Here is a 15,008-nt window from a genome sequence, read left to right on the forward strand (position 1 = left end):
GATGTTACCTTTATAACGCTCTTTTGGTAACTTGTACGATCCAATTTAAAGACTAATATTCTTAAATACTTTGAAATATAGAGCATTCACTGGGAAGGTGCACTTAATCTTGAGCACAGGGAATACTTCAGCCAGGAGGGTAGTTAGATCCAACAGCAAATAATTATTTTTTAAAACAAATTCGCTCGCTCATTAGCTTGAGATAACTTCATTGTGATAACGTGATTAAACTGAACAAACACTCTGCGGGAGAGGTGAAGAGCAAAGTGACCAGCTATAAGTGGGATTTCTGTTTTGGTGTTATGGGCGTAGAATATATATTTTACATTATTCGCCTAATCCTTACGATATACTGCTCAAAAAGAAATTGAAAGCAAATGTGCATCTCTTGGGGGGAAGTCATGCAATGGGGATTCAGAGAAGAGCTGCATAGACAAAATGCCTTTAATCCCATCTGCCACAACAATTTCTAAATCTCTTTGAAGCAGGCGGGTTTCCTGGCTCAGAAATCAAACCTAACCACGGGCAGAAATCTTTTCCGAAGACTGAGTAAGAAAGTGTTAGTAAGTGGGAGGCACAGGTCATACGATCCATCCAATGGATACTGAGGGGCTCATGCAGGTTGGGGTGGTCACTAAGCAGTAACGGCCAGACGCACAAAAGTGTAACAACCACATTACAGTGGGAACTATTCCATGTGGCCATGTTTTTCCATCGTGGCTGCTCTCTGTGAATGACAGCCGGTGCAGGATGAACAATCCAGCACATGGCGGTGCTTTTCACAGGAGGGAAACAAGGAACAATGGCTCAAACTGCCCCCCTGCACGCTCCCCCAACACCGTTTATGGGTCATTAAGGTCCCCTTGAAGATGGATCCAGTCAGACTGCACTCGACCTTGAGGGGTCTTCACTGTCCTCTTCAGAGGCATGGGTGCAGGGTCTGCATACAATCACAGCGACATTGCAGATCCTGCAATGTTGTCAACATCTGTGCAGGCACAAGCCCAGTCTGCCTTGGAAGAGACAAATAGATATAGAAATGTGTCTTTGATGTCTGGAGAAGGCCTGGAGGTCTTGGAAGCCTCAATGGCCTGTCCCAAAGTGCCTTTTTGCCAGTGTGTCTGTGTCTGAAACACAGTGCAAAGTCTTCCGGCAAAGTGTTCCCTTTTTGGCACCAGACCACGCCCCCGTATGAGGGAACATCCATTACACAATGAACAGATGCAACATTGGACCTGAAACACTAATCAGTTTTAGACGGCAGTTAGCACTCAGTCATTTTTTTACCAGGGACTGCTGCGGTTAAAAACCTCCATTGGTAGTGTCGGACAAGTCGTACCTGGATTTGATCCCGAGTTCAGGAGCTCCAGGCTGCTGATGTTTCCCTGCGAATACTCTGCCAGTAGCCGAACAAACCTCTCCTTGGCTGGATTTATGATGATCTCTCGTGGAGGGCCGTCTACCCAAGAGAAGGAAATGTGGAGACGGATTAAAAGGATGGTTACGAGTGGCCAAAAGAACAATGCACATGCCGCAGACGAGGTACACTTCAGGAGATTGGGGTGTGGGAATTGTGGTATCATACTGAACCCCTCTAGCTACTGCCAGTTTCTTTGACAAAGTATTAGAGTATCAGCGCTGCCAAGCTCAAGCAAGAACAATAACACTTCGTGCATAAGGAAAAGAAAAGCATAACTACATCTAACAGGCAGGAGAAGGGTGACTGACCTGTTGACACTGGCACCACCAATGGCCATGAGGAGAACCCGCCACCCAATTTATACTTACTGATTCGCCATCCTTTTCCCTGGCATCAACGTTGAATAACACCACCAGGCAACACATGGCAATCTTTCGCTGGGCAAAACCTCCTAGCACATCACTTGAAATGTGGGTACTGGATGTGTACCCCACTTTGGGTCTACATTTCCAATACTCATATATATGGTGGTGGCAGGGACGATGGAACTGGTAGCATAGAGGTTTTAGGTCTTGCCTGAGAGAGCGCATGCGATGACGCTTGCAAGACATTTTGTTAGCTTACAGTGGGCTTAGAGACTGCCCATTGCTTACCATTGGCTAGCTTCATCGTTTGCTTGCTTCTAGTTTGACGTGTGTAGATTTCACTTCCTCTTCTTCTGTTTGGCACTTCCCTAGATCATGGCCCCCAAGTACTTGTGTCCTTCCACTACTTGAATTTATGGAGCTACTTTTTTTCTTTTTGTTAAAGCACTCCATGAGAGCGCATGTGTACCCAAGCAGTCGCTCACATGATTCATACCCCCTACCTGCTTTGAATCGTTCTCCTTACCTATGTGCTTTTGTCCCCATCCCAACTCTCGCCCGTGAGCTGCTGTGCCCTCCCCCTCCATTGCTCTCTCATCCTTGCGCTGTTGGCCCCCATTTGTGCTCATGTTGCCCTCTTGGGCCCCTGCGCTTCTGTGCCTCACTTCCCCAAGCTATTTTTCATTTTCTCCCTTCACCGATCCAGTTGCTGCCTTCCGCAACCCGCTAATGGAACTCATTAGCATAAAAAAAACAACTGTGATGCCGCACCCGCTGGGCGGAAGTCATTCCGTAGGCGGGCACGGTGTTTTCTTCGGTCCTTTGGTGCTGTACAGCACAAAGAAAAGACATTGGAAGAGACAGTAGGTCTCCAAGGCAAAACCTATTGGTTTTGCCAATGCTTCTTCCTACAGAGGCTCCTCCAGTTATGGTGGCAGAAGCTGCCCGGGGAGAGACCCCCTCTGTGACTATGCAGGCTAACTCTAAATACAACTGACTTTCCCTGCAGGGTGGTAGAGGTGTCTTCTTCATCATTGTTGTACCGTCTAATTGCACAGCTATTTACACTTTCATGTAACTCGGTACCGCTGCTATTCTGCTTATATAACCCACTATTCCTGGTGTACTATATATTTTAATTTCCTCCCTTTACCTCGTGTTACGGATATCATTCCCACTTTGTATAGCGCCAAGTTGCCTTGAATATTAGTGCTAAGATGCCATGTGCCTTCACCCACTCGGGCGCATTTACTCTCTCTTCATATCTACCTCAGGATTCGTGGCGCTCATGTTTCCTACTATCTTTCAGGCTCTTCTTTTTTATATTTGTTGCTGTGTATTTTTATTGGCGCTTTATGAGACCCCGGTACGTGCTATTTTGTGACATATCCCGTTGTACACAGTTTGCATTTTTACCATTAATATATTTTTATGTACCCTTTATGTACCTCATGTTATTTTTTAACCTTTACCATTACTATATACATCTCTAACTCATGTTATTATTGTTGTGCTTAATCTGTAAAGCACTCTGATAACTTCGGGTCAAGTTTGCGCTATATAAAACTCACAAATAAATGAATAAATAAATAAGAGAAGACGACACAGAAGAACGCTGTCCCCCATTGAGAGCTGAAATCAGTCTCTAACCCACACACTCCTGGATCTGTGTCTTGGGAATACCACCACCTGGTGGCGGGGACTGGAAGCAATCTGCAAAGCTTTGAACATTGTGGCCATGGAGGCTTGCATGTGCATACCTACACCATGGCCTTGAGCCCATGTGATAGTATCTTCCTACATATAACTTTCAGTTTGAGTACACTAGAAGGATAAGTCATACACCATAGGTCTGCAGCCGTTTCTGGGGGTGAGGAGAGATAGCATATTGAAGACACTTCAAGCTAAGAGCCACAGGAATACCTAAGGTAACGGACATTCACTTAAGCGGGGTACCTGCGCACTCCTTACTCTTCTGAATAGTAAGACGGCAAGGCCTGTCTTACTGCTTCTAAGCAAGTCCTGCGATATCCAACCACACCTTGAGCAGTGCAGGAATGCAGATAACAAATTCTGAGCTGAAATATACAAAAAGGTGATGGGAGGAATTCTTGAATCAATCTTAGCCACTGTAATTACACAGAGCTGCATCCCAGCCTATCGCTATTCTGAACACCATGTCACCACATTTTGGACCCAAACATATGCAAATCAGTCTCGCCCTTCCTCCAATTGGAACAGTCCAGCCCGTACTGCCTGTCCACCGTCTTCCTTGAATTGGAACACAAGCAGCCAAAGACCAGTGTCGCCCTGACTGAGGCTCTTCAGTCAGGTGTAGTTTGGTTTCAGTGGCAGTGTGCACAGGATCCACGTCTGGTCATACCCCATGAACTGTTTTGCCCTGATTGGGGTGGTTCGCCTGGTCAAAGAATGATTGGTTGGAATGCTATCCCAAGCAATTGCCAGTGGTTAGACATATTTCAAGCATTTCTCCCATCACCTTTTGTGTGTTTGATGTCATTCCCTAAGTGGCCAAGGGTGTTCCTAGACGTGTCTCGTGCTCACTGTGCACTGGAACCAAGCTACATCCGAGTACCCTCTGATAGAACTTCCAAAGAAGGATGTGGAAGGTCAAAGCCTGGATGAAGTCCATATCATTCTGTAGTCGGTGCCAAGGCCTCGTCTGCAGCGGCCTTCAGTAACCTTTCAAGGACCTAGCTGAGCAGAACCTGGCCAAGGGTTAGTTGTGTGTATCCAATTGTTTCAGTGGTAGCCATGGGACGACAAGCGTAAGCCCAATAAGCACTGGATCCTTTTGCTTTTTCGATTTTAAAATCCCTTTGCTATCTTGGGAGGGTTGAAAAAGCTGTGGGCTGGAGCAGATGGCAAAAATCATGACTTGCAGAGCTCACATGTAAGATTCCATGGATATTTGAGCCTAGCCATCTAGAGGTTAGGCCCAAAGGGAGATGAGCTCAAGTTAAAAACAAGTAAGTTAAGCTAGGCTTAACTCCTTGATACTGAGATCGCAAATAAACAAACGCCTGTTGGGTGTGTGTTGAAAGAATGAGAAATACATTTTCTTGGCCTTCAAATTTGAGTACACTGATAACTTTAAAAGAAACAGGAGAAAAAAATCAAATATAAAAAGGTAGAAAACTACATGGAGAGGAAAGGGTCACTTAATTCACTACTGCAGCTCAGAGTTTGGAAACGGCATTGTTCATACAGGCGTCTGAAGCAACGCACATCCTCAATGGGAGGTCCATATCCTGAACATGAAGTTCTCAAGTACGAGACGTCCGAAGCATTGCTAAGGGATTTCGGCGGCCATTCCATTTGCCACAAAAGGCTGCTGTGAAGCCTCATTTAATTATTTTCATATATTTTCTTTTGTTGAGAATGCAACTAGAGGCATTCCTACCACATCTTTAGGCCAGTGGTTCCCAACCTGTGGTGTGGAAACCCCTAGTCGCCCGCGAGGCCTCCTCACTTAAAAATGTAAATAACATTAACAGATTAATAAAGTGTATATAAACAAAGAAGCTAAATGTACAGCTGAAAATTTTAAGACATACTGTAAATGTGAAGGATTTGAAATTGGAGGCTAAAAATTAAATCAGTGTCCTCAGATTGAATCGTGGGAGCAGTGCAGGTGCATCAGACAGAATATAGTATGGCTGACGAGTGGCCTCAACTGAATCTAGAAAAGCTCCAACTTTCTATTAAAACAAATGGAATATGCTACTTACCAGTATGCATCTGTTCTTGGCATGTAGAGCTGCAGATCTACACACTTTTGCATAGATCGCCATCTGGTGGTGCGTCCGGATGTTTGCAGTTTGTTTTTCCTCTTGGAAAGTCTTTGGAAGTCATGAGGTCGGTGACTCCTCCTTTGGATGGTATTGCGCATGGGCTTTGGCTTCATCCTCAGATTGTTTTTCGCCAGCAGGGAAAGATGGAGCGTAGTAACAACAGTGAAGAAACCCATGTGTGTATCTAAATAAGATAAACTGGAACAGATACAGGTAGCCGGGGAGGCGGGTGGGCGTGGGTAGATCTGCAGCTCTACATGCCAAGAACAGATGCATACTGGTAAGTAGCATATTCCGTTCGAGGCATATGAGCTGTAGATTTCACACTTTTGCATAGACTATATAGCAGTTCCCAACCTTAGCGGCAACCACCGGTATCTGTTGCAGTGGTTTGAAATAATGTTTTGAGTACAGCCTGGCCCACACTAGCGTGTTGCTTAGTTTGCACATCGACACAATAGTGTTTAGTGAAAGTGTGCGGTGTTGACCATGTAGCTGCTTTGCAGATATCATCTAATGGGATGTTCCCTAAAAATGCCATGGAAGCCCCTATCTTTCGTGTAGAATGGGCTTTAGGGGGAACGGATAGCGTTCGTTTTGCTTTGTGGTAGCAAATCTGAATGCATTTTACAATCCACCTAGCTATCCCTGATTTTGAGATGGGGTTGCCCTTGTGTGGTGGAGAGAAAGAGAAACAGTTGTTTGGTCTTGCGTAAAGGTTGTATTCTCTCGATGTAGTAGAGTAAGGCTCGTTTGACATCTAGCGTGTGCAGAGCCCTTTCTGCAACGGTCTGTGGTTGCGAGAAAAATACTGGTAGTTCTACAGATTGGTTTAGGAGAAAAGGGGAAATGACTTTAGGTAGGAATTTTGGGTTGGTACGGAGAACAACCTTGTTATGGTGCATTTGAAGAAAAGGTTCTTGTATGGTAAGTGCTTGTATCTCACTGACCCTTCTAAGGGAAGTGATGGCTACAAGGAAAGCTGTTTTCCATGTTAGGAATTGCAGTTCGCATTTATGTAAAGGTTCGAAGGGAGGCCCCATTAGCCTTGTGAGAACGATATTTAAGTTCCACACAGTTGAGGGTGGTACTCTGGGGGGAATTATTCTTTTTAGGCCTTCCATGAAGGCTTTAATGGCAGGTACTCTAAAGAGTGATAGATGTTGCCTGTTTTGTAAGTAAGCTGCAATTGCTGCGAGGTGTAGTCGAATGGACGTATAGGCTAGATTACACCTTTGTAGGTGGAGTAAGTAGCCTATAATGTGTTGAATGGACACGTCCACTTGGCAGCGTAGCACGCTCTAGTGGTAGGTCGTCTAGCTTCTCTGATGACGTTCATACATTCAGGGGGAAGATTTAGGTACCCAAATTCTAGGATTCCAGGAGCCAGATCGCAAGCTTGAGCTGAGCTGGGTCCGGGTGTCTGATCTCTCCATGGTTCTGGGTTAGGAAGCATGGTGAGAGGTGTAGTTTTTGGTGCGGTACTACAGAGAGTTCCAGCAGCGTGGTGTACCACGGTTGTCTGGCCCACGTTGGAGCTACTAGGATTAGTGTGAGGGAGTGTTGTTGTAGTTTGCGCACCACTAATGGAATGAGTGGGAGAGGCGGAAAAGCGTACGCAAATTTGCCTGACTAGTTCATCCGTATCGCATTTCCTTTGGACAATGGGTGTGGGTATCTGGTGGCGAAGCTTGGGCATTTTGTGTTTCCGTGGATGGCAAAGAGGTCGATCTGTGGATGCCCCCACATTTGAAAGAACGGATGAAGAACCTGTGGGTGAAGTTCCCACTCGTGGATTTGTTGTGTCTGTCTGCTGAGCAGATCTGCCATGGTGTTTAGGACTCCTGGGACATGTTGAGCTGGGAGAAAGATTTTGTGGGGAATTGCCCATCTCCATATGCTCTGTGCTAATTGAGAGAGCTGTGGAGAGTGTGCGCCGCCTTGTTTTTGTATACAATACATGGCCGTCATGTTGTCTGTGCGAATGAGGACTGCCTTGCATGAAATCTGTGTTTAAAAAAAGATTTTAGGGCTAAAAAGATTGCTAGTAACTCCAGATGGTTGATATGGTGTAACTTTTGTTGAGGCGTCCATGTGCCCTGCACGGTTAGATGTAATAGGTGAGCTCCCCAGCCGGAGAGCGATGCGTCCGTTGTTAGTATTATCTGGGGAACCGGGTCCAGGAACGGTCGACCTTTGGAAAGGTTTGTGGTGTTCCACCACTGCAGAGAGCGATGGGTGCGACCGTCTACCAACACCAGATCTGTCAGTTGACCTTGGGCCTGATTCCACTGGTGCGCTAAGCACTCTTGGAGGGGACGCATCTGGAGTCTTGCGTGGGGCACTATGCAAATGCAAGAGGCCATCATCCCTATTAGTTGCATGAACACTCGTGCTGGAAGGGAGTGTTGAGGTATGAATTTTTGTCGTAAAGCCTGAATGCTTGCAATCCTGGCCGGATTGGGGTAGGCTATCGCTTTTGAGGTGTCTATGGTGGCACCGAGGTATTGTTTTATGTGGGATGGTTGTAGCTGGGACTTTTGGTGGTTCACCGTGAAGCCTAGTTGGTGAAGTAGTTCGATTGTGGTGGAGGTGTGTTGTACACACTGATTGTATGAAGTGGCTTTTATCAGCCAATCGTCTAGGTATGGGAAGACGTGCTGTCTTCTCAAGTGTGCCGCCACCACTGCCAGGCACTTGGTGAATACCCGTGGTGCTGTTGTGACTCCGAACGGGAGCACTTTGAATTGGTAGTGTTGTCCGTCCACTACAAATCTGAGGTACTTTCTGTGGGCATGGTGCACTGGAATGTGGAAGTATGCGTCTTTCAAGTCCAGAGTGGTGAGGAAGTCGTTTTGGGAGAGGAGCGGAAGTACCTGCTGAAGCGTTACCATTTGAAAATGGTCTGAGTGTATGTATGTGTTTAGGGGCCGGAGATCTAGAATAGGTCGTAGAGTCTCGTCCCTTTTTGGTATGAGAAAATATAGGGAGTAGACCCCCATATTTTGTTGATTGACTGGAAGGTGTTCTATTGCCTGTTTTTGTAGGAGGGAGATTACCTCCTGCTTTAGTAATTTTGAATGTTCTTGTGACATTGGGTGTTGCCTGGGTGGAATGTTTAGGGGGGTAGATGTTAGTTCTAGGCAGTAGCCTGACCGAATTATTTGGGTCACCCATTTGTCTGAGGTGATGGTCGCCCAGACATGAAGGAAATTTTGCAGTCTGCCCCCGATTGGAGTGGAATGGTCTGGGGGGAGCGGTGGCAGAACGGGCGTTGTTTTTTTTGCCTCTGCCCTTGTTGTTGTTACCCCTGTAGCCGCCTCTTTGGTAACCTTTTGTAAAGGTGGTCTGAGTAGGGGATTTGTATGATGTGGACGCTGTGTCTGAGGAGTAGCCTCTGGATGTACTCCGAAAGGAGGAGCGGCCAAAGGAGCGTCTGGGCGGGTGTGACTGTAAGGCCCCCATGGATTTTGCGGTATCCGTGTCTTTTTTCATTTTTTCTAAGGCCTCATCCACCTTTGCCCCAAATAGATGTTCCTGGTCAAAGGGATGGTTAAGGATGGAGGCTTGTACTTCTGGTTTAAAACCAGATACCCTTAGCCAAGCATGGCGACGGAGAAGGACGCTGGTGTTGATGGCCCTGGAGGCTGTGTCTGCTGCATCTAGGGCACAACGTATGGAGGTATTTGTGATTGTTTTACCCTCTTGAATTAACTCGTTGGCCCTAGCTTTATATTTTTCAGGGAGATGGTGCATTATGCTTTCTAACTCGTCATAATGAGCCCTGTCATATCTGGCCAGTAGTGCCTGAGTGTTTGCTATACGCCATATGTTGGCCGCCTGGGATGCTGTGCGTTTGCCTGATGCATCTAGTAGTTTTGATTCTTTGTCAGGTGGTTGTGCATCACCTGACGCTTGTGAATTTTCCCTTTTACGTGCCGTAGATACTACTAAAGAATCTAGTGGCGCTGGTCCTCTGATGTAGGAGGGATCTGAGGGAGCAGGTTTGTATTTTTTTTCAATACGTGGGTTAATGACCCCGACTCTAACTGGGTCCTTAAAAACTTCTGTCGCATGCTTTACCACTCCTTTGGGCAAGGGCAGTATGGAGGTGGACCTATGTGAGTTATCAAATGTGTCTAGGAGGAAGTCTTCCTCCACGGGGTCGGTATGCAAGTCCACCCCGTGATAATGTGCCGCCCTTTGCAGAAGATGGTTGAACCCTAATGAATCTTCTGGTGGAGATGGCCTAGAAGGGTAAAGATCATCTTGTGGGACGTTGGGGATATCTGGAATATTGTAATCGTCCAATGGGTCTGGGGATCCTGTAGGGGTGGGGTCCTGTGGCACATCCCCTATATCATGATATGGGTCCCCCTGATCATCATCGTCTGGAGACGGGGTCGGAGAAGGAGGAGGGGGCGGAGGTGGGGAAAGAGGAGGTGGTGGAGGGGAAGGTATTCTGAACGGAGAGGTAGCAGAGTCCTCCCTCTTTGGAGGTGGAGGCGGAGAAGGCTTCTCCAAATGTCTCTTTTTGGTAGAGAGTGTCAAATGTCCAGTTTTTGGATCCTTGGTGAGAGTTTTTTGCAAGGGATCGGGTGTAAATAGTTCTGGTGAGGTTATTTGGTCCGTCGGCGCCGAAGGCGTCGGGGCCGATGTCTTTTTAGGTATTTCTGTGCCGGTTTGTTGCTTAGAACCCGGCTTGGGACCCTCCGGTCTGTTGGTCGGCGCCGAGATGGACTTCGGCTTGGAAGTGTCGGTGCCGGTGGCCTTGTGTGCTTTGGTCGGTACCGAAGATGGCGTCGGTACCGAAGAGCTGGGTTACGACCCCGAGGGCTTCGGTGCGGAGCTCGGTGTCGAGGTGGAGGCCGGTTTCTTTTTCGGTGCCGAAGTGTGTTTCTTGGCACCGCTGGTAGGCTGGCTCAAGCCCGAGCCGCCGGAAGGCTTACTTGGCTTCTTCACCGGGCCCGAAGGTGGGGTGTGTGAAGCAGTGTCTCTGGTCTTGCTTAGGCCCGAAGGCGTGACCGAAGCCTTTTTGGGTGTCGGCGCGGGTGTGGGGGGGGGGTAGATTGGTACTCACGACCCTCTGCGCCGGTGAGGTCTTCTACATCTGACTCGTCGACCTCAGAAGCGCTGACTAGGTCCTCTTCGGTGCGATGCTGTTCCGGATCGTCGATGTCGTCTCCGAAGATGTCGACTGGAATGGACGTCCAGGAGTGTGCCATGTTCCTTCTGGCTCTTCGGTCCCGAATAGTCTTTTTGGATCGGAAAGACTTACAGGCCGGACAGTCTCGAGCCTCGTGTTCAGGGGAGAGGCAGAGGTTGCATACCTCATGAAGGTCGGTGTGGGGAAATTTGGACCCACATCGAGGGCACTTTTTAAATGGAGTTCTTTCCATGAGCCGGGACCGGAGCTTGGGTAGGCCCGAAGGCCGCCGTCGACGACTGGAACCGAAGGTTTGTGCCGATGAGAAGGCGCGTTGATTGAAGAGATCACGATCGAAACAATACCGCGAATTGGGGTGAGGATTGCGCGTAGATCGTCGAACTGGAAGCTGTTCGGAACCGGAGCGCGAAGATTACATCCGAGCCCGATGGCGGAAAAAAACAATCTGAGGATGGAGCCGAAGCCCATGCGCAATACCATCCAAAGGAGGAGTCACCGACCTCGTGACTTCCAAAGACTTTCCAAGAGGAAAAACAAACTGCAAACATCCGGGCTCAACACCAGATGGCGATCTATGCAAAAGTGTGTAATCTGCAGCTCATATGCCCCGAACAGATTGTTTTAAATTCAATTTATAAGTGTTTGCAAATTAAATAAAATGTGTCACCATTTGTGTATTTGTTTGATGAATGCCTTTTTTCTGTATTTTTTGCGGTTCAATTCATCAACAATGCTTAGGCCGGGGTCTCGGCTTCCAGTAATGACTCAGTGGGGGGGGTCTCTGGATCCCAATAATGATTCAGTGGGGGTCCATGCGTTCCAGTAATGATTAAGTGGGGGCCCCCAGAAGTAAAAAGGTTGGGAACAAGAGCTTTAGGTAATACAATAATGGACCCTCGGTCTTTGTGCTGAATAGCTAGCTTTGTTGTTGGCTGAGTGGGATTGGTAATGAAGAGTTGAACTTCAGTAATCAAATTTAGCTCCTTCACCGAGGCAATAAAATAGTAATATTTGAGGTGGACAATTGTTGGAGTTAGACAGCACACCGTCTGACCCGAACATAGTTTGAAGAGACTGAAATTTCCCAAAAGAAGGATTAATAGCACCACAAATAAGACAAGTAGCGATTCGTTTTATTTAAGAAATAGTCTTGGATAAGAAAAAGTTTCACCAGAAGCACCAAAGCAGGAATCCACAAAAAGTCAAATTAGCAACACCATAAGAGAGAAAATTCATATACGAGTTATTTTTGTATTATCCATCCCATCTCACCTTTATGCATAGCTACCAAGTGTCTCATTTGGTCTTTGACAATTCTGTTTTCCTAGCAACAGACGTTGCAATCTGGGATGTAAGCTTTTACTTGTACCATTGTTAGGAATGGCCTAAAAATTCCAGCCTCCCAAACACGGCTGGTCAAGAAACAAGGAATGGCGGAGGGTACCATGCACAACATGCAGCCTCTTGCTGGTGTGTATGTCCAGCTATATATTATCACAGTACCTGGAAGCTGAACAAAACAGACCATTTTAAATGTGGAACCTAACCTCTTGAAAGAAAAGATGGATTTTGCCGTTATTTTCACTGACGTAAACAGCATACTTTGTTAGCACTTTGGTACCTGTAGCCATTATTTACGAGGATAAAAATGCTGTAAATCCCACACTCCAAAGGAAAAGGACAGTCACTTTTGGACTTCTCCTATCATGTGGGAATAATGGTCTTGGATACTTCATAGACCCATGGTTGCCTAGGGAATTTTTCTTTAACGATAGTACATTCCCTTCCCTGGGAACAAATATTAGTAGCAGGGGGTATTTATATTTACATTGTGTGCGGTGGATGGTAACACACCTGCCTGCAAAGTGGATGGTATTCCTGTTATACTGGCAGGGCTTGGACCTTCAGACTCGCATAACTGGGAGGGATCCACAGATGGACATCAGGGAACAGCCACCAGAACGCTTCACAAAGAATCTCTTATTCTTCTCTACTAACTCATTTTTCTGCTAAAAATGTGTGAAGTCTGCCTGTTCTCAACACCATCAATGTGTCTGGACTCTTCCCTGCTTCCCAACAATTCTTTATGAAAGATTGAAATCTGCACCGTCAATGCTCACTACAACGGCAAGCATTGTTGACCACAACCCACCAGCTCTACCAGATAACCAGAGGCTGGGTACAGACCTTACGGCACCATCACCTATCTTCCCACTCTTTAGGTGTGGACGCAAGTAATGGCACACCAACACGCATTTCAAAGCTCCTAAACAAAGCTTGCATCCCTAGAATATGTCACCTTCTGAATAGGAGGGGTGTCACTTTAACAACATTCCCCCAAAAATTAATGGAGTCCGATAGGATTTAATGTTTTGTCTCTATAATGGCAGCACACTGGCACTGGCATTTCAGCCACTTTTGATGACCTTGTCTTGCTACCCTCTAGGAACAAAAAAAGCCCATTAAGTAATAACAAATAGATCTCGAAAGGACCTTAGCTTGCTAAAAAAAACGCTCTGTAAAAGAGGATTACTGGCACCGTATATGACATTCAGAGATCAGACCGTGACATCAATGGCATTGTAAAAGACAGAGATTACCATTTGTGAATATCATTAGTACATCATTTGTATCGTACAAGACATACAGAGATCAACAGCCAAGAAGATTATGGTCACTGTGAAAGATATTCAGAGATCAGGATCGGAGATCATGCACACTGTAAAAGATATTCAGAGATCAGCATCGGAGATCATGCACACTGTGACAGACATTCAGAGATCAGGATCGGAGATCATGCACACTGTGAAAGATATTCAGAGATCAGGATCGGAGATCATGCACACTGTAAAAGATATTCAGAGATCAGCATCGGAGATCATGCACACTGTGACAGACATTCAGAGATCAAGATCGGAGATCATGCACACTGTGAAAGATATTCAGAGATCAGGATCGGAGATCATGCACACTGTGAAAGATATTCAGAGATCAGGATCGGAGATCATGCACACTGAAAGATATTCGGAGATCAGGATCGGAGATCACGCACACTGTGAAAGATATTCAGAGATCAGGATCTGAGATCATGCACACTGTGAAAGATATTCAGAGATCAGGATCGGAGATCATGCACACTGTGACAGACATTCAGAGATCAGGATCGGAGATCATGCACACTGTGACAGACATTCAGAGATCAGGATCGGAAATCAAGCACACTGTAAAAGATATTCAGAGATCAGCATCGGAGATCATGCACACTGTGAAAGACATTCAGAGATCAGGATCGGCGATCATGCACACTGTAAAAGATATTCAGAGATCAGCATCGGAGATCATGCACACTGTGAAAGACATTCAGAGATCAGCATCGGAGATCATGCACACTGTGAAAGATATTCAGAGATCAGGATCGGAGATCCTGCACACTGTGAAAGATATTCAGAGATCAGCATCGGAGATCATGCACACTGTGAAAGAGATTCAGAGATCAGGATCGGAGATCATGCACACTGTGAAAGATATTCAGAGATCAGGATCGGAGATCATGCACACTGTGACAGATATTCAGACAGCAGAAGCTGAAAAGGTTATGGACACTGTGAAAGGCTTTCAGAGACCGTCGAGGTTGAAGATCATTTGCATCGTGGAAGACTTTCAAGGATCAGAATCGGAGATTACTGGTATTGCACAAATCATTCCGAGATCAGCCTACGAGAAGATTGCTGCTATTGTAAACAGGTTCAGATCAGTATCTCAGAAGATCACTGAAATTGATGAAAACATTCAGAGATCAGAAATTGAGAGCACTGATATTGTAAAAGACATTCCGATCACCAATCTGCAAAGGGCATTGGCACAGCAGAAGACGTTCTCAGATGAGCATCTGAAATAGTCCCTGGTATTGTAAAATTCATCCATGGATTGATATTAAAGACCATTGATATTGTGAGGCATTCGGAGGTTGCTGATCTGTGAATATCATTTGTATTGTACAAGACGCTCGGAAATCAACAGCCAAGAAGATCACTGGAACTGTGAAAAACATTCAGAGATCAAAATCAGAGGCCAGACGTTTACAGATCAGCAGCTCAAGAGAGCCCCATCATTTCAAAACTGGTTCAAAGATCAGCATCCCAGAAGGTCACTGGCTCTGTGAAAGATGGGCAGACTTTTGTGGGTCAATGATGGAAGTGTGCTAAAGATGGGAATGTAGGCAAGACCACGATCCACTCTGG

At 46.2% G+C, this 15,008-nt stretch overlaps 1 protein-coding gene across 2 annotated transcripts in view; it reads right to left on the reverse strand.

Annotated features, from left to right (window-relative positions):
* IRAK1 (interleukin 1 receptor associated kinase 1) overlaps nt 1-15,008 on the reverse strand; it is a 286,369-nt gene that overhangs the window by 7,922 nt on the left and 263,439 nt on the right. Inside the window, exon 13 of one of the 2 annotated variants that reach the window (XM_085629743.1) lies at nt 1,340-1,459. The exons of the other annotated variant lie outside the window; for it this stretch is intronic. Coding sequence (XP_085485869.1) covers nt 1,340-1,459 — 120 coding nt within the window. The remainder of the gene's footprint in view (nt 1-1,339; nt 1,460-15,008) is intronic. 2 annotated transcript variants of the gene reach the window in all.

Source organism: Triturus cristatus, chromosome 10 (assembly GCF_964204655.1).
Source record: "Triturus cristatus chromosome 10, aTriCri1.1, whole genome shotgun sequence".
NCBI lineage: Eukaryota > Metazoa > Chordata > Amphibia > Caudata > Salamandridae > Triturus > Triturus cristatus.